Source organism: Lingula anatina, chromosome 1, assembly GCF_051362555.1.
Source record: "Lingula anatina isolate TDL-2025a chromosome 1, LinAna3.0, whole genome shotgun sequence".
Taxonomy (NCBI): domain Eukaryota; kingdom Metazoa; phylum Brachiopoda; class Lingulata; order Lingulida; family Lingulidae; genus Lingula; species Lingula anatina.
Window position 1 is genome coordinate 19076769 of NC_141767.1, and position 20078 is coordinate 19096846.

General features: G+C 34.3%; 2 protein-coding genes and 1 long non-coding RNA gene across 6 annotated transcripts; 1 reads left to right on the top strand and 2 right to left on the bottom strand.

The window, feature by feature from the left end:
* Window positions 1-3314: 3314 nt before the first annotated feature.
* LOC106177471 (V-type proton ATPase subunit B) lies at window positions 3315-13339 on the bottom strand. The gene is made up of 14 exons (XM_087001672.1): window positions 13158-13339; window positions 10156-10211; window positions 9872-9970; window positions 9514-9607; window positions 9235-9312; window positions 8404-8543; window positions 7545-7649; window positions 6824-6921; window positions 6483-6606; window positions 6100-6250; window positions 5371-5453; window positions 5029-5133; window positions 4703-4832; window positions 3315-4413 (listed from the first exon to the last, which is right to left on the bottom strand). Exons 1-14 carry the CDS (start codon window positions 13279-13281, stop codon window positions 4274-4276), a joined length of 1527 nt encoding a protein of 508 aa, XP_086857798.1. The 5' UTR covers window positions 13282-13339; the 3' UTR covers window positions 3315-4273.
* LOC147764060 (uncharacterized) lies at window positions 5338-6492 on the top strand. The gene is made up of 2 exons (XR_015332046.1): window positions 5338-5502; window positions 6080-6492. It is a non-coding gene; the product is annotated as an uncharacterized LOC147764060 (long non-coding RNA).
* Window positions 13340-13871: 532 nt separating the features above from the next.
* Window positions 13872-20074, bottom strand: LOC106177473 (uncharacterized). 4 transcript variants are annotated; one of them, XM_087011979.1, is made up of 10 exons: window positions 18950-20074; window positions 18341-18469; window positions 18045-18144; window positions 17674-17707; window positions 17431-17534; window positions 17142-17196; window positions 15927-16028; window positions 15486-15739; window positions 15190-15241; window positions 13872-14987 (listed from the first exon to the last, which is right to left on the bottom strand). In XM_087011979.1, exons 1-10 carry the CDS (start codon window positions 20072-20074, stop codon window positions 14351-14353), a joined length of 2592 nt encoding a protein of 863 aa, XP_086868105.1. In that variant the 3' UTR covers window positions 13872-14350. The 4 variants fall into 4 exon arrangements, with proteins under 4 accessions (XP_086868105.1, XP_086868110.1, XP_086868117.1 ...); XM_087011984.1 differs by having other exon boundaries at window positions 14694-15004; XM_087011991.1 differs by having other exon boundaries at window positions 14814-14987; window positions 15186-15241.
* Window positions 20075-20078: the final 4 nt, after the last annotated feature.

Sequence of the window (20078 nt, forward strand, 5' to 3'; positions counted from 1 at the left end):
GCAATCCTGGAACTGCTAGGGGGTGATTAACTTTCGTGTGAACTCAGCTTCTAGAAACTTTATCATTTCGTTTTGAGTGCGACCGAAACGCACGTGAAAATTATCCATATAGGTCGTATTGTTTCCGTGAACTACTCTTTACAATGTGGGGAAGTTTGGGGATATGCAATGGCTACCCTTTCCAACTCATGAACACCATACATGTTTCACATGAAATATTGAATAAAGATTGGAACGCATAAAATGAGAGGACGCCTATATTTAATCAAATGGCCTGTGCTATTATTTTTGAATTGTATAAGAAACTGATAAAAGTGGTTTTACGCTCCATCAAGGCTACCTTTAAGCGCACACTGATTATTTTCAAAAGAAAAAAACGGGTGTTTCAATTACGAAATTTTTTGGATTGCGGGAGAGTCCCGTTTTTCTAGAGACCGATTGCGGTTCACGTCCACCCTGTACTCATGAATATCAAGTCAACAGTTTCGTAAAAAATCAGTGATAATCGACTTTTCAAGACTGGATGAATAGGTCGGTTCAAGAAAGGCAGTTAACAGACAACTCCACCCTCCAGCGACCAATAACCGTACCACCAGCGTGAGCGTGGCGGTATAGACATGGGCTTAATCCCGACCCATCTCGTAAGGCCTCCGCCAGTTCCGCGTCATGGGGGATACAATTAACCGTTACCGTTTCTTCACCTAGACTGGCATCTCGTAGATCTCGCAAGTAAGACGTGCGATTTTGGGGTCTGCCATATAGATAAACGTTCTAATAAAATATTCGTCCCGATATACACGTCTCAATAGATTTACGTCTCGTTAAATTTACGTGCCGATAGATCCACCAACAGATTCCTATAAACCTTTAGATCTTTAGAACCAGGTACCGCTAGATCCATATATCTGACATCGTAATGGGCCTGGGTAAAATGCCGATATCAACTCGAGGTACAGGTATGGGGCTTTCGAGTAATAGTCTGACTGCTAGTACTGACCCACTTAATTAATGATTTAATTACAACCTGATATTTATTACCGTATAGGTATGGTAAGCTCTGAAAAGGCGCAAACTCCCTTAGAAAACAAATTTCACACGGGTAAACGGCATTTTTCCTGGACTGACTTTACCAGTCCATCAATCCAAATTATCCAAGAGCACTTTTACAATTAGTTTGAGTTTCTTACGATGTCTTAAGATACTATGATTAGAATTCAAATTCTTCTAACCTACACATTACTTAAAGGGATAATAACTCTTCGTATGAGATCTATATTTCACAATAAAAACCTTGTGAATAACTCATAGAAATATAATATATTCTGTTTTACCACAAAAACAGCAGTTATAGCTATTATTCTGATATCTGAGCTTGTCTTAAGACCACGTGACCTCCATTGATGGCTATACAATGTTAAAATCTCTTAAGAGATTTTAACAAAAAAACAAACTTTTTAGAAAAAAACCAGGGACTAACTTTGAATGTAAAAGTGGATTCATTAACCATTGGAAAGTATGGGAAAATTGTTGTTTACTCCAGGAAAATTCATTTTTTGGCCCAAACGAAGAGTTATTATTGCTTTAAATTATGTAAAAGTAATAGAATAATTGCATTTCCAAACAAACTATGTTGTTGTTCGCACAGCCCACTCCCCTACCCTAACCCCCCCCCCCAAAAAAAAAAAAAAAAAAAAAAAAACGGCCGTTCCGTTCGTTCGGATGAATTAACTGGAGTGTAAACTTGGCATATAAACAAAAATTACGAGCATTTACGAAAACAAACTTTTCCCTTATAGGGCTTTAAACATAAAAATTGTATCAGAATACAGTAATATGCTCAAATATCCACAAATAGTAATACATATTTAATTCCAACCCCTCTTCCCCAGCAATACTGAAGGTGCTGAAACGTTTATAATCTGAAATAGAAATGTGGCAACGCCATATCAACCCGGTGGGCCTATTTATTTATTTATTTATCTATTTATTTATTAAACGTAAAATACAAGTGAGAAGGCAGTTTGAACATGTTGAAATATTCTAAAACAGTTAAACTTCTAATCTGATGAACAACATCAAAAATGCTGTCTTTGTAACAAATTCATTTAAACGAAGAAAAACGTACTATGCAAAAAGTAGATACACTCGTGACTCGTGAGAAAATTTCCATTTGATTTTACAAAATAAACCTTTGCAGTTAAATATCGTCAACTTCCAATCCCATGAAAAACATCAAGATCTGTTTTTTTTTTTTTTTTTTTTTTTTTTTTTTTTTTTTTTTTTTTTGTAACTAATGTAATATGCTAGTATTGACGTTATTTTTGCCCGTGCAGACCTAACTTTTAAACCCTCTACCAGGGCGACTGATAGATTTTTTACAGATATTCACAGATGTGTCTCTAGATAAATAGGTGGTCATTTTGAGACACCAACAATTTTCGGGGCCCTTTAGCGGGCCCTAGATCCTACGCCAAGGGGGATGGGGGCTTTGCATCCGCGGACCCCCCTTCAAATAATCTTGGATCCGCCCCTGTACATGTAATTCACTATACGCTTATACAGCGGGCCTACATTCGGACTATCGAACCTTCGGACTATCGAACCTTCGGACTAATGAACCTTCGGACCAATGCACCTTCGGACTATCGAACCTTCGGACCAATGAACCTTCAATGCACATTCGGACCATTGAACCTTCGGACCAATGAACCTTCGGACTATTGAACCTTCGGACTATCGCTACGGCCCCTTTTCGGAACATATCTGCATGCACACAAATCGAGAGTGAAACTTTAATGGAAATTTTAATCTTAAAAATCATTTAGCCAATGATAGCATTACAAAATAACTGTCCTGACGCGTTTTAAGAGTAGACATGTATCTCGAGGGTGACAGCAGTGCCAGACTTCGCATGGGCTAACCAAATATTTTATAAGGATCTACAAACTTTTTTAATCGTGTCGGGGGAGGGGGGGGGGGCAACAACAGGAATAAACCTATAACAGGAGACGAATTATTACAAAAAGTTAAGATCGCTATCAACCTATAAACAGATTTTTTTTCAGTTGATGCCAGTTGCCAGACAACAATACATGTGCCCATATACATCAACCTCAACAAGTGTAGTAAGATTCACATTTGCCATATAACTATGCATCTTTTTTTATCTCACAAGATGCGTTACAGACAAAAATCAATCTTTGAGAAAAGGATTATCACAATTTCATTGGGCCTGTGAGACTTGTTTATTGAGGAGACATGCATACACACAACCACACCCCTTTTTGAAAAGTGTTAAAAATGACAGTAGGCAATTTGATCCACAAATTTATTGTCTATAGTATTTACAGGTACAAGTCCAGTATTTAAGCCATTCTTGTTTTGACATCACATATCATAATACAAACATGAACATTTAATTACTAACTTTTATTAGGACTAAATTTCAAAGTCAAAATCTTTCCATATTTGTATCCAGCTTCACAAGTAATGTATCTTCACCATCATGATGCAGATGGACCATTTTAGGTTTAAGATTAATTTAGAGCCCACACAATTGTTCCATATAAGAAAAGATTTGTCAGAAATTCTTACTGAAAGGAAATTTTTTGCGTTTTACAAAATGTGTATATTGCACTTCACATAATAAACAAAATTTCTGACATATTAAAGGAAAGCATTGGCATATTTCAAAGTATGTAATATTTGTCACATTATACTTATTGAATGATAACCTATGACATATCTATTAGAAAATCATTTGGTTTTGTTTCTTTCTCTCTTCAGGTAGCCAAGCAGCTGAAAAGCTAGACAACATGATTGATAACATCAAGATGCCCATTGCACCACAGTTACTAACCACAACCACATTTTATTTCACGTCTCTATATACATTTTTAACATCTGCTAGACGAAACAAAAACATGACACACTGTCTCATTCTCTTTCCTTCTCATATATTTTAGCTGTTATGTAACCATGCATATGGTAGACACATAACTGAACCTTGTTACTGGTTGAATTAACTACCTCCCACTTTTACACCCCCTCCCCTAAATAACTATTAACACAATACATAAAGAAAGACGTGTTCTTTATATCTACTGACCATATACTGCAGTGATTTCAGTCTATGATGTACACTATGTGTAGGTTAAAGTTAGGTTTCCCTTTACAATACATGTATATTCCCCTGCAATCGTTCACTTGAAAACGGGTGTTCTTTTCAACATTAAGTATGTCAATGTTGTGTAGTGTGTACATGCAGTTATGATTAACTTCTTTGAGCATCTCTGGGGTAATACTTTGCTAAGGTTTTCTGTGGGATTCTCTTCAACATTTCTTTCGGGAAGATTCGCAACAGCTGCCATCCTATGTCCAATGACTCAAAAATGGTTCGATTCTCATAATTACCTGAAAACAAAGCTTGGTTTAAATAACAATACCCTATACATATTCCAAATGCTATTATATAAAGACAATCTGACCAGACCTTTTTTGTATGTTCTGACATGGCTGATCAAATAGTCACAAACAATCTCTATAATCATTATCACTCAAATGAAAAAATTGAAAATAAGTTTGCAGACTGAAAATTGTACAGCTTTGCATAGCGATTTTTAGCATACAACTGTTAAAGGGATATCAGGCACTATTGGATTAAGGTTTTGTATTTTTAACTTTCACTGAATACAATTCTCACCTTGAGAGATGAAATTCTTCTCAAACTTATTGAGAAATTCCAGATAAAGAAGATCTTCAGATGTGAGAGCCTCTTCACCTACCACAGCCTTCATAGCCTGAACATCCTTACCAATAGCATAGCAAGCATACTGGAAAAACATTGAAATACATTTCACAATCCAAGGTTGCCTTAAGCTCCACTTTTTTTCCTCCATATTCAAGACACATGCAGACATTTACAATTGATTTTCACCCGTCTCCTTGCACCTTTTACTTCAATTTCCTTTTCTAAATATTGTATTTTCCAAATCACAAAATGATATATCTATGGTAAATTCTACCCACCAGTTGGTTAGACACATCTGCATGATCCTCTCTTGTCATGTCCTCACCAATGGCAGATTTCATCAGACGAGACAGTGAGGGTAGCACATTGATTGGTGGATAGATCTGAATTTAAAAAAAATAGTAGTACTAAAGATCTGTAAAAAAGCATAAAATGAATGCAATAATATTTTTAGAGATAACATTTCATAATTTCATCTTTTCTCAATGTTGTTTTCAAGAGTTGTTGTTTTCAACCCGGAGTTTTGTAGTGTATCCTTCAGTATATTAAATGAAAAATATCTCAAACTTTTCTCTTAATAAAAAGCCATTTCAGATGACCTCCCAAAGATCAATACTTACCTGTCTATTATGCAGCTGCCTGTCTACATAGATCTGGCCCTCTGTGATGTAACCAGTCAAATCAGGGATGGGATGAGTAATATCTGGAAAAATAAACCAATGGTTGGGGTGGACAAAAATGAGCAGCATTAAGCAAGTATACTTTCAACACATCAGTTACTTTGCAAGTTTCTTAAGGTAGGACTGCAGGTTGGAGATTTTATCTAAAATGTTTTAGCTTTTTTATTCCTGCTGCTTTCATTTAATGTATCTGCAAAACATCTTATTATGCTTGAAACACATCTCCAAGTTCATCATGTGATTTTAGAGTCAAAAACATTATATTTGGTTTCCTGATTTTCACAGGCACCTTGACAGTTATAAACATGTTATTAATGGTATTATAACACTTGACCAAACTACAAAAAAGGGGTCCGTGGATTTTTCTTTAAGACACTGTTGATTTTATCTATTTTATCTACCCCTATATGGGTACAGTCCCACCTTAAATCAGTGAAATACAGCTATTGAAAATACAATCATTTAGTGTTTGCCTAGTACTTCTACAGAGACAAGCACAGAAACTACAAGACAGTCACTGATTTTATCACAGCTGATGAAAAATATTCAAAATTAACATATAACTTTTAAATTATTTTAATATAATTATTATTCAAGTTCTTCAACCATCCTCAGGCAATGAACACTATACAACATTTCTGTCTTTCAGGCTATCCCAGCTCCACTTACCATCGTTAGGCATAGTTAAGATTGGAATCTGGGTAATGGAACCATTACGTCCTTCCACACGACCAGCTCTCTCGTAAATAGTGGCCAAATCTGTGTACATGTAACCTGGGAAACCACGACGACCTGGGACTTCCTCTCGAGCAGCAGACACCTAAGAAAACAAACTAAAAAGTTATTAAAAAGCATTTAACAAGTTAAAGGATCTTTAGGCAGATAAAAGAAGTAGATTAATTTTTCAAACAAGAAATAAAATTTAAAAAAAGATTTATTGTAATTTATTGCAATTTATTGTAAAATTTTACATCTCTTCAAGGTCTATTATTTACACAGGCCTGTAGAGCAACATAATTTTCAGCTGAACTGTAAATAGACAATGTTTTTACCTCTCTCAAAGCCTCTGCATAGGAACTCATGTCTGTCAAAATAACCAGTACGTGTTTCTCACATTGGTAAGCCAAGAACTCAGCTGTGGTCAAAGCAATACGAGGAGTGATAATACGTTCTATCCTGAAAGCCAACATTAAATATATAATGTAAACTGTCAAACTTTCAAGTAAAGAAATTTTTTAAAAATTAAAACCAATTATGCTCCTTCATGAAATCCATTCAGAATTGTAATTTTTCTTAACTTCGTTACAATTCCTTTTTGTTTTGATCTAATGCATTTGTTGAAACATTTCAGAATGTTTAAAATCATGGTTTTCAGTAATCAAATAATACTTACGTGGGATCATTAGCCAGATTCAAGAACAGACAGACATTCTCCATAGAGCCATTCTCTTCAAAATCTTGTTTGAAGAATCTAGCAGTCTCCATGTTCACCTAAAATGTCAAGAGAGCAGTAGCTACATTAAACAATCACAGGAAATACAACAAGAAGTTGCTTACAAATTGTAATTCAAAGCTAAGTGCCAATGAATATAACAGTCTGTGCCATTAAATCTGATCCTACGACAAATACACAATAGTAGCCAGGCCAGTTAAAGGGATAATAACTCTTCATAGAAGATCTATATTTCACAATAAAAACATTGTGAACAACTCATAGAAATATAATATATTCTGTTTTACCACAAAAATGGCAGTTATAGCTATTATTCTGATATCTGAGCTTGTCTTTAGACCACGTGACCTCCATTGATGGCTACACTCTGTTATAATCTCTTAAGAGATTATAACAAAAAAACAAACTTTTTAGAAAAAAAAGAGGGACTAACTTTGAATGTAAAAATGGATTCATTAACCATTGGTAAGTATAGGAAAATTGTTGTTTACACCAGAAAAATTCATTTTTTGGCCAAAACGAAGAGTTGTCATCACTTTATGCAAATTGTGCAACTTTATTCAGTTAGTAGCCACCACTTCTGCTTTAGACCAGTAGGCTAAGAAGTTTTTGGGATACACTGGTATAATTTTATATTTAAATACAGCAGTCAATCACTTACACCCATAGCAGCAAATACAATAGCAAAGTTGTCCTCATGGTCATCCATAACACTCTTGGTTGGGAGCTTGACCAGACCACCTTGGCGACAAATCTGAGCAGCGATCTACGATAGGGAAATAGTAAATGGCAAATATCAAAGAGAGCGTATATTGCATTCACAATGAAATTCTCTATATCCATCTTACTTTTAAAAAATGCATTCACAATTACTATTTATTGCTGACAAATTCATTTTAAATATTTTTTTGTTACTTTATTTCACTGATCATTAGTCAATATACTTAAAATTTTCAAAACACTAGCAAATGGTTGGACAAACTTCTCATTAAAATCACTTTTCATGTAAAATATTGTCTTGTGGAAACGCATGTTTTTAGAATTAAGGATTGGATCCACCCCCACCACTCTAATCAATTTGCAACACAGATGATAAAATTTGTAAACAGAGCACTAATCAGCTTTTATATAATGGTGATACTATTATCGTCGCCAATCAGTATTATCAGCTTAATATTAATCCACACACAATGATGCCTAAATTAAGATTATTTCCCCAAATTTGATTTAACAGGTTGTAGGAGCTTTGACAATATTTTTCAAGAGTAGGAAATTTAAAAATTCTGTTGTTCTAAAACATTAAATTATGAGATATTTAAAAGTTAATAACAGAGAATCATCAAATTATGTTACTAAAATATGTCTTGTTTTTTAAAAAGCAACAATAGTATTTAAAATGTTCAACAATAGTACTTACTCAGCAAAATATTTTCAAAAAAATTATTTGAATTTTGGAAAATTGAAAATTGGTCATTCTAAAAAATCTTCTTAAAAAGTAAAACAAGAACTAGATGTTATACCTCATTATGTGGCAACCCAGCAGCTGAGAAGATAGGAATTTTCTGCCCACGAGCAATGCTGTTCATGCAGTCAATGGCTGAGATACCAGTCTGGATCATCTCCTCGGGATAGATACGTGACCAGGGGTTGATGGGCTGACCTAAAAAAGAAAATGGAAAAGGTGCAAATAAAAAAATATACAAAAAGAAGAGCTTTGGAAAAAAATGTTAAAGCACAGACAGTGATTTATCTCAATTGCAACAGAATATGTTCTTCAATTCCTCTAGTGTACTTGTACTGAATACTAAATAGCACTCATGCACCATTTGCTCTACTCACTGAATGGGCTTAAAATGGGCTTGCATTACATACAAAATACCAGCACAATGAAAAGGGTGAAATAAATGTACAAGTACTTTTAAAATTTTGCATCCTTCCTGCAGTTTTTATTATTTGTAATAAAGCATGCAGCTTTAACTATGCATCATTCAATGAGCCAGCAGCTTGTAAATGGTTTCATATTTTTTTACTACATAGATTTATGGGATTATAAAGGTTGTGCATGACTTAGCAGTTTCATTACACAGGCTGGCCTTTAGTTTGGTCTACAGACAAGGATTTAACTGTACGTCTGAAACCTGCTTCAGAGGTGGTATTAGTGCATTAAAAAAAAATATATATATATATATATATATATATCATAGCTTAAATGTGCTCAATCTCTTTCCCGTTTAATTCATTTTCATACATCATTTTCAATTTTCTCAAGAAATAATTTCAGTAATGAGAACATGTGATATTAAAAATGTGCAACCATCTTATATATCTACACAAAGGAAAATTAGACTTACCTTGTATATCTAAGAAGTCTTCTGCTAACACAGGAGGCCCTTTGTCTATTGGTTTACCAGAACCATTAAAGACACGACCTGGCATTCGATAAAAAATTGTGAAAATTGTCAGAAAGATTTCATAAAATTTGGCATGTGACTTTCTTACTATAAATTACTATTTAAGTATGTAGAATCTGCAATTTTTGATCAAATTGATTAAGATTAGCAAAGGATGATGGTTTTGCATATAGCAGAATACTAGAAATTGGCAAAAAAATATTAGCATTAAGAATTTACCCAACATGTCCTCTGATACAGGCATTCTTAAAATGTCTCCAGTAAATTCACATGTGGTGTGTTTTGCATCAATTCCAGAAGTACCCTCAAACACCTGTATTAAACGAAAACAGTAATTTCTATGTTTTATACAGCAGAACACGTTGCTATTCAAATTGAAAGAACTTTCTCCCACAGTTTTCTTATATAAAATAATATAAAACCAAGGTTGAGTGTCCTAGATTTAAATAAAATACAAATCAACTAACCTTTTTAATGATTTTTAATAGGGTTAAGAGAGTTTAAACTGTTAAAAGCAGTCCTCATATCAAGATTAAGTAATACATAAAACAGAGATAATATTCTAAGGAGACAACACCTGAACCACAGCCTTGGAACCGCTGACTTCCAGGACCTGCCCACTGCGAGTGCTGCCATCAGCCAGGGTCAAGTTGACAATCTCGGCAAACTTGGGGAACTAAATTAAAAGGTAATAGTAGGGTAAATTTGAATAATGTGTTTTAAAAACTAACTAAATTCAGCAACTTCTTAAACTAAATGTTGATTCTTTTTTTAAAATAAGTTCTGCCTTTTTATTTTTCAATTTTTTTTAAATTAACAAGAATTCTGCTTTTATAAGTTACTTATGGGTCCAAAATTTACCTTGACATCATCTAAGATAACCAGTGGTCCATTTACACCAGACACTGTCTTGTATGCTGGATTAAAAATAGAAGTAGCATGAGACAGTAACTAAAACATGCTAAGACAAGATGGTGACTATATAATAACATAGAGTGACATCAAAAATGCCTGGAAAACTTAACTACATGAAGATATCCTTTGCGACTCTTGCATTATAAAAATTAAGGAAACAACAGCATAATGGAGAGTCATCAACACATCTTTCACAGAACACACTCATTTAAAAAGTATGGTAAACAGAGGTGTATCACCCAATTCTAAGCTTATTATTGCCAAATTATTTCCAATTTGACACACACAGATATATATATTACCAAGGTCTACCAGCCAGCTGCACTTATTAGTGCCACGTTGAGTGGATAACCAGAGGCAATAAAAAGGAAACAATTTCCAGAACCTCTCTTCATCAATTTACCATGTGCAAATATTAATCTAAAAATTCTTCCCAGGGGGATATTGCAATTGATTTATAAGCAAACTGTGTATTAATGCACCATGTCTTATTTTTCTATATCATCAGGTAAGAACCACCCAAATTAGATTTAGGGCAGAATGATGCAAGGATATCATCTCAAGTATATAGAAGAATTACATTACACGCAAGAAAAACAGACCAATGAATTAAAATACAAAACAAAGCAACCTTTTTAGGGAAAAAAAGCAATGAATCACAAAAACGAAATCACAATTTGCAGCAAAAACTGGCCTTATAACCAACTGAAATGCTTAGGATAAACTGCTTCATCAATCGTTTTCAAGATATCATAGCCTTAAGTCACTAACACACAGCTTTCCCAACCATTTATTGATTCTTCACAAAATGTCGGTTAAAATGTCAATAACCCTCTTCATCGTGAAATGGGCTTACCTATAGATAAACTGATCACAGACTTCCATGAACTGTACGTAAATTATTTTAATCTATTTTTCCACAACTGCATTTCAAGGTGACCCCACTGTTCTACAATCTGCCATCAAATACTAAGAGACCTTTTCCAAAGAATGAAGAGAATATTGTCAGTACACCAAAATATTTACATGTTTCTTCCGACAGAATGCAAAAAAGAAATGAACTTAATAGTTCCTGATAGAAAATAAACTATATTACTTGTTAAAAAAGACCCAAGTTCTATTTCCTATCAGCAAAATTAACTTTCTTCACTCGGGCAATACTGCTGGTGTTGTTTCAAATTATACAGCAGAATGGCAAATTGTTTATCATGCTAACCAAGCTGCTCTCTTCCCCCCGCAAGAAAAAAAAATCCAAAACTAGAGTTAACCATAACACACATGGTTATAATTCTATATCCTAAGTATAGGAGAATCTGTTAACATGCATTAGACCACTGTGATTATGTAACTTTTACACAATAGCCAAAATAGCTTTTCCAAAAACTACTTCCATGTCATTTATGTGTCCATTTCTTCTTATTTCATGGTGATTAAATACTGAAATTCTGATGAAAGCTCATGTTTAAAAAATTTCAATGATGTATTTAAGAGACAAAGCCAAAAGCACTTGATAAAAACATTGCAGGTTTACAAGAACTGCTCACCCTGAAATTCAGCCAAGTCCAAAGCAAAATGTCAAGTTATAAAACTAAACAAATCAATTGCTAATGACACTAATAACTGCCATATTTTATATGTAAATCATAACAATCTCACGAAAACAAATTTAACTAGTGTTCATGTGTCACAAAACCAGACATTCAACTTATACAGATAGGGTGTTTGAAACTATGTAATCTCCATTTACAACTAGCAAGTTACAGCCCATATGCATTGTGTGACAGAGCCTTGTTTGATTAAATTTAGTTAAGTTATTGAAAACAGATCAGTTAAAATACCATGGACATATACCAAGCTGTGGTAGCGCTAGCACTCACCAATTTAGCCAAATGCTAAAACTGACTTAAATTGGCTAAAGAAAAAGGGCTTGATTTGACATGTTTTAGCCAAATTATAACCATTTTGATAACAAATTGACAAATGTGGTGATATGGCTTAAGCGAAAAAAATTGCTAGCGCTACCCCAGCCAAGCATGTTATATCATATTTTGGGTTCAATGCTTTTAGCCATCAGTCACTGTTACTCCTTTTCAGTTCTATGGGACATTATTTCACGTGGTACCAGACCCTAAATTTTTCCCCCAAGTCACACTTGTCACCCAAGATTAATGTGGTAGAGGCTTGATTCCTGCACGCCACACAATTTATTGCACCCCTCTTAGTATGCACAAATGTATGTCTTATGGCTTGCTGGAAGTTTAAATGGCTTAAAATGCCATTTACCATGGTATAATAAACAGACAAAATATATAACTGAGATAAAATCATGCAACATGAAGTATAATTGTTGGTATGATATAAATAAATTTCCAGGAAAATCTACCAAATTGCATCAAATAATATTTACATATTACACTTAAAATATTAAAAAGTAAAAATATTATAATTCATAAATGTAACATTAAAAAAAAGGTTAATTTTAATTAAAATATAGTTTCTGGTTTTTATAATTGAATCACTTCTTTAATGGAATGCAGATAAACTTCCAATGACATTATACAAGTACTGAGTGACATCATCTAAAGACAACATCTATATCTTAAATAAATGCCCGTTCATCTATACATCTTCATTGATTTTAGAGAGACTGAACCTTACCATGTAGTATCGACTTGTCAATATCACATGATCCCTTGTCACCCAAAATGTCACCCACAATTAATCTAATTCCTTTTTAGATTAAATGCAACAGTTACTAGCAAAAACAAGCTTGAGTCCAGAAATCTATTTAAGATCCAGTTACTTCTCTCAGGTGTTTTTGTGCCAGGATAAATTTCATTTTCAGTCACTAAAAACGATGTTAGCTGATGTCGTGAGACGCCGGGAACTAGCTCAATGACACAACGCTTTCTTGGAAAGTAAACTATGGACGCACTTTCAATACTTACTCAACCTGGGCTGAGAAATATAGTCTCTTGTTATTGCGAGTTGGTGTGTTTTCTGTGCTGCAGCATCGTTTAAAGGCCCATTCATTGACGACAGATCTAGCAAGTCTCTTCCTGTCTTCGCCATTTTCACAGGTCATGTGTCATGTGATGGAAAAAAGTAGGTCACTGCACTTGCGCAAAATGGTCTTCCGGACACGGACTTCCGTGTGTCACCCCTCCCCCCTTCCGCGTTGATACGAGTGGTGCTAGACAAACTGAACTTACGTAACATAAACGTAAATGGGAATCTTAGTTATAAATCTACGTATTAAAAGTGCTTTTTCTCCCCGATTTTTCTGAAACAATATCATGCTATCCCATTTTTTACACAATTTCGTTCATTTTTACATGGAAATACTGTAGTATCTAGATTATTTTTATCATTCGAAATGTCTATTGTAGCGCGTGACAGTGCTTACCCATTCTTGGCTTTTTTGCAGCAGGTTTTCAGAATTCCCGCATATAAATCTAGAGCAATTACAGACTTTTTTGAGACATAAATGAAAACTTTTTCATCCTTTAATCTGCTTCTTTTTTACAACTTCACTTCTTTTGCATTTGAATGAATAAAATTTTCTTTCATTTTTTAATTCTAATGTAAAAACAATTTTAAATGCAATTTTCAAATTAAATTTAACTGTCAAACAAAAGATGTAAGTAACTGTAAGAAAGTACTTCACGACTTGTAATCACAATTTTATTATTATCAATAACATACATTAACATAACTATAAATAACACCACCAGGTCTTCTTTCACTTAAACTTCTGGAACTCGTATACAATAACATGTACTAGCCATATGCATTGTACAGTTCAAAGTTGTAATGGAACAATAGGTGTGTTATATCTATTAAGTATTTATAGAAGGTTTATTAAATTTATTTCAAAGCGTAAACAAATGGAACATATACGTGTATATATCGAAGCAGTGCCAATATGCCATATTTGCTTGAGGAGATATCCTCTGCACAGTGTATAATGTGTGTGTCACAATAATGTCAATTTATTTCCAACAATCGCAGGTAGGGTAGTCTCATATTCTCAACAGTTTTAAAACTTTTGGGTCTTAAAGAAGATCTTAGATCAGCAACAAGTTTTAACTATAAGTTGATTGGCACTTCAATTTTATCATCTTAAAAGAAACACCCCTTGTCACATTTTCCACTTAACCCAATTTTCCATTTTGGTAGCAACTGGCAAGTTCTTTTTCTGTTCCATATTTTGAGTGACATTTTTTCCAGTCTTTCCCCGACTCTTCCTTTTTCTCTTTCTTTTTCTCCTGCCCTGTGTACTGCCTTTCCTTCGCTTTCTTGGACCTTTGTTAGAGCCATCTACTAAGCGTCTTTTCACACCACTTGCTGATTTACGAAACTGGTTATTGTAATCTATTAGAGTACTGGACTGATGACTGATCTTTTTGAAACTTTTGATGGGAGAGTTTTCAATTTCTTCAAAGTTGAAAGAAGACTTTTCAGTCTTATCTGGCTTTTCTCTTAAATAATGTTTTAAAGGAATATTTTCAATTATTTCACAGTCAGAGCTATCCGTTGCAGTGTCAGATGATCCAGTGTTTTCACTATCATCCTCTTCCTCACTTACTGCCAGTTCATCCTCCTCCTCATCCTCTTCCTCACTTTCTGCCAGTGCATCCTCATCCTCATTTACGGCAAGTGCATTTTCCTCCTCACCCTCATTATCCATGTTCTTAACTCTGTCAGTGTCATTGTTTTTTTCACAAACCGTTTTAGTTGCAGCATTTGCTTGCAGTTTAAGGCTTTTACCATTGGCACTGAAATATGGGCACAGCTAATAAGGAAATGGAACATTCCCATAAATGAGCAAGAAGTTGCAACTACTTCATATAAATAAATAAATAAATAAATCATGCATGTAATTTCCATAATGATTTTTAGTAATGACTTAACTCAAGTATCACAAAATCAATATAAAGTAGGACAGACCACAGATGAGGAAAATGTCAACTCACTCACTAGGACTGTCTTTTTTTCACACTAGACAAGGATTTTGTCTCCACAAAGTCATCTGCAAACCAAACAGAAAAAGTAATGATATAAAGGTTGAATAACACAAACATATAAATAATAATATGACATGAACATGGGAATAAAATGAATTGTCTATAAAAAAAGCGGCAATGAGAACAAAAATAATGAATTGTCTATAAAGAAAAGGGCAATGAGAACAAAAAAAGTCACAACTTAATATAAACCCTGATTCCTCAAACCAATGAAAAAAGTCCCAAAATTTACCAGTAAAGAAAACCCACCACTATCATTTTTGTCTGTACTAAGCCACTGCCCTGTGCTTTGTCCACTGTGTCCTATGCCTTCTTCACCTTTAACCTCTTGGTGCTTCTTTTTTCTTTGCTGTGCCAATCTGGGCGAGGCCTGCCTAGTCACTCTGGGTTCTGGCTGCACCTGCTGCCCTCTCTCCTGTTCATCTAAACAGAGACCTACATGTTCTTCAAACCTGGACTGGGGCACCTTTGCATTGCATATTATGCAAGCCTGTGTGGGCTCTCTGAAAGGTACAGAGAAAAAGACTAATAAAATAGCTGCATAGAGAGTTCATCTTTATGATCAAGTGCAAAGTTTTGGTACAAGACAATGAAGTCAAATGTCAGCTGATGTAGCCAACACGGAGAAAAGAAGTGGCAGTATGCCACACTGTCAGACTTGAATGAAAAAGACATCTAAACACTAAATACCTCTTCTGTGTTTTCCTCTCACTAAATTGTTCTTTCTTTTTATTCTTTCTTGGTTTGATTGCTCTGTCATCTATGGAATCATCACTGCTGCTAAGATCATCCCTTTAAAACAAATCACCAAAATAAAATAACAGCTTAGTGTCAACATATTTCCCTTTGCCATTCAACTATTCTGCAAAAAATCAATTCCAGATACGTATAACACACAAATATAGGTTTGGCCACACTTTTTTAATTTTATGGATGACATCCTGCGCGCGCACGGATTTTCGCCCGTTCTCCAAAAAAAAAAAAAAAAAAAAAAGCCCCCCCCCAGCCCCCAACGAAGTCGGTTGTCGCAAACGTTGTTATTGAATTTGCAAGGAAATGAGCTTTCTGCGCATGCGTATTTTCGCCACGTGGAAATGCGGCCACTTTGCTGTCAAATTCATCTCTGGGTTACTTTCAAATTGCACAACAATAAAAGTCATCAAGAGAACGGGCGCCATCGTTTTGGATTGGTATGCCATTGATATTGGGCATGGAGATATCACCTTTTTACAATTGTGCGAAAGGCTGGCGGCGGCCGAAACATTTCTGTGACATTCTGTATAAAGCAGCACATTAATACCAGGTTTTCTGTAGCGAAAAAAGGGTCGACAAGGGCGTCGAGGTATTTGGTGGGCTGAAGGTCGGACAGGCCACCTGACAGTTTAGCTGCTTCGTGTGAGTTGAAGTTGACAAAATGGCATCGTCTGAAATGACCTTTAATAGATTTGGTAGTATTAAGCATATCTTTGCATCATTTTTTAAACATTTCTGTGAAGTGTTCAAAATGTTTTAATATTCTGAGAATACAAATAAAGACGCACTGTTTGATTGATATTTGTTTTATTGATTGCTATACCAAATGAATGCATGAAATAACCTTAATAGATTTGGTAATATGAAGTATATCAATTCATCATTTTTTAAACATTTCTACGAAGTATTCACAATGCTTTAATATTTTGAGAGCATGGATAAAGACATATTATTAGTTTGATACGTGTTTCTGTGGTTAAATTTGTGTTTCCAGCTGTGTACTGACAGCATTCCTTTACTTAAGCAGTTTTTTTTTTTTTTTTGGACTGTTTTTTTTTTTTTTTCGCCCTCTCGCACCGATTTTGGGGTACCTAGAGGATGTCATCCATAAAAATAAAAAAGTATGGCCTTTTATAAAAAAAATAAACTTACTTTATCATTCTTTTTGCTTCTTTGCCATCAGCCCAATCACTTTCTGATCCAGAATCTGCAAAACGAAAAAAAATATTACTTTAATAAATACAATCCTAATAAAGATAAGTCAAAACTTTTACAAATATAACCAGAAAGCCAAATTAAACAAAATAATTCAAATGACCCTACAGATTCATCCACTTAAATGACAATCTTATACCATATGTGAGCTTACATTACAAAAAAAAATCCTGCTCAACTAACAAGCAGATCAATAACATTCATAAAAACACAATCAGCAACTTACCTTGACAAATGAAGTCTTGTTCAACATTGTTACTTCTTGTTGGAGGATTGTCCACTGTTTTTCTTTCAAATGTCTTCACAACTGGTTTAACACGCAACTGTTCACTAGATATTAATAAAATTATTTTTGATTAATTATCAGAGACTATGGATTTGGATATTGAGGATGAAATATGTCATAAGGTAAATCCAAAACATAACGTTACACAAATTATTCACTTTTGAACTTTAATGGCTTACATACCTGACTACATGGACCCCCCTGTCTTCTTCAATGTCTAAATTCAAAAAATGAGAAATTAAAAAAAAAATTAGTAATTTTTTGTTCAAGTTTTAAAAAAACATCAAAAACCAATGTGCTCTTTCAAAACAGAAATACCTTTTCATACTCACTATCATGCGATATTTTCATAGTGCTGACCTTCTTATACTAAATTTGCTAGTTACAAGTCTTGCTTGATGAATATCGACGAAGCATTTTCATCAAATAGTTTCATAAATGTCCTCAAAAGGCTTAATATTAATGCCAATGAATGATGAAAAAAAAAGATATAGACAGAACAAAAAATCCTCTTCACTCTGAAAATCAACAGTTTTCATTCTGATGTCACCCACCTTCTGAAGCTCCATCAAGGCACCTATCCACATGTTCTTCAATCCTAGTCTTGGGGAAGTACACACCACATACTGGGCACTGGAATGTTCTATCCTGGTCCTGGAAAAGAAATCAAAAGTTTCTTTTGGTTTAATTTATGTTTGTGGTTAATGCAATATTAAATGGACAATTTAAGTTAATATATTCCTCTTGGTGAAACCTACTACTGAAATCAATTATTATAAGCACATGCTTACTAGTACTAATAAGATCCAAGGATACAAAATAAATGTTAAAAATCTGTTTTGCTCATTACCTCTGAAACTTCCCTTTTATCGTCTTGAGAAAGTTGCCTATCATCTTGGGAATGAAAGTCACTGGATTTTGGCTTGTATTTTGCTTTATCTCCCTTAACTTTCACATCATTTTCTCCAGAGGTCTCTCCCTAGACAAATTTCAAAACAATTCAGAAGCAGACTACATAAAATGAACAAAATAAATCCATTTTGCAAACTTAAAAAAAAATGATAATTGGAAAATGGCCTTTTTGGATAGCACATGTGTTATGCATGACTACAACCTTAGAGCTAAATCTCAAGAATTTAAACTTCACTAAAATTAACTTGGCACATTAAATTTTTTCCATTTCCAAACAATTGGAAATCCACTGACAGTCGAAAGAAATACTCATCTTTGTACAACATAATTTGGTTTTAAACAAGAAAATGACACAATGTCCCTTCTCCAAGTTTCTCTTTTGGAGATACTAACATTACAAACTTAATCACTTATTTTATCGTAATTTATGTAATTCTTAAAATACCCTGAAATCAAACTGTACATATTACATCTGTCATCAGAGATGTACTGATGCTTTAGTCAACTAAATACTTCCATCACTTTGAAAGAAATTCACAGTACTCACTTTGCATTGCTGTTTTGACAAAGACTTTTCCTCTATCAGTTTTTCATCTTCTCTAATTTCATTTTTAGAGACATTTTTTGCAGTCCTCTTTGCTAATGGCACATCTAAATCTTCAGACTTCAAGGCTGATGTCCTCCTTCTGGTGATGCCAGCATCAACATCATTTTCATTAAAACTATCAAACAATGCTGGGAAATGCTTGGAGATAGAAACTCCAAGGCTGAAATCTCTGCTGTCACCTGAAAAGATGGGTGAAGCTGATCCTGTTTGCTCTGACTTTTGTGTGGATGTAACAACTAACTGCTTAGCACCAGCAAAGTAGTCATCATAATTCTCATCATAATCATCATCGACATCAAGTGTTTCACCAGGTTGGACATAAGTCATCATGTCAACAGATTTTTCTGTTTCTATTAGCTTTGGTTTTTTGGCAATGTTAGAGTTTTCAACTTCTATAACTGATTCTGATACAGTCTCTTCAATCAATTCAATCTTTGTCTTTCTAGTGGATAATTTTGATCTTGACAGTCTTAAGGGTTTGTTATTTTCGTTTTTCTGAGAAATACATTTCTTTGAAATTGTCCTTCCTTCTTCTTGAACTGTGACTGGGATGTCATTTGAGTTTTCAAAATCTTCAAACCCCAACTGCCTGTACATGTTATCTTCATGACTGATATCTGCAGGAGGAACTGGATTATCCTGACTAGATGAATTTGATTGAAATCCTTGAGCACTGTCATCAGTTATTAACTCTGGAAGATCCTCTTCAGCATCTATTCTTATCTTTGGTTTTCTAGATTTTCTTCCAAGACTCCTGAATCTATATTCACTGTCCATGTCACCACTTGTCTCATCAGGGAATACATATTTCTCATCATATGTCCATTTACTACTACTTGTTGCAGTTGATGAGGGTTCATTTTGTCTACCACGCAGCCTGGATGTTTGTTTTAACTGTGACGAGTCAACCTGGACATTTGGATTAATGCTACGGAGCTTTTGAACCTTTTGAGGTTCTTCCACTTCAGTTTCATCCTCCACATCTTGCACATCTTTTTCCTCTTCAAGTCCAAAATTCAAATTTTTTTCACCTCCACGCTTATACAGTCCCACTGTATTCTCCATATGT

What these genes read in the sequence shown, in the direction of transcription:
- LOC106177473 (XM_087011979.1), bottom strand. Translation starts at nt 20,074, where the DNA reads ATGGAGAATACAGTGGGACTGTATAAGCGTGGAGGTGAAAAAAATTTG. An exon ending in GAGAGGAAAACACAGAAGAG is followed by an intron (nt 15,740 to 15,926) that starts GTATTTAGTGTT and finishes TGTACCTTTCAG; the next exon opens with AGAGCCCACACAGGCTTGCA. An exon ending in GTGAAAAAAAGACAGTCCTA is followed by an intron (nt 14,988 to 15,189) that starts GTGAGTGAGTTG and finishes CCCATATTTCAG; the next exon opens with TGCCAATGGTAAAAGCCTTA.
- LOC106177471 (XM_087001672.1), bottom strand. Translation starts at nt 13,281, where the DNA reads ATGGCGAAGACAGGAAGAGACTTGCTAGATCTGTCGTCAATGAATGGG. An exon ending in TATTTCTCAGCCCAGGTTGA is followed by an intron (nt 10,212 to 13,157) that starts GTAAGTATTGAA and finishes TTTTTAATCCAG; the next exon opens with CATACAAGACAGTGTCTGGT. An exon ending in ATGCAGAGGCTTTGAGAGAG is followed by an intron (nt 6,251 to 6,482) that starts GTAAAAACATTG and finishes TTGTTTTCTTAG; the next exon opens with GTGTCTGCTGCTCGAGAGGA.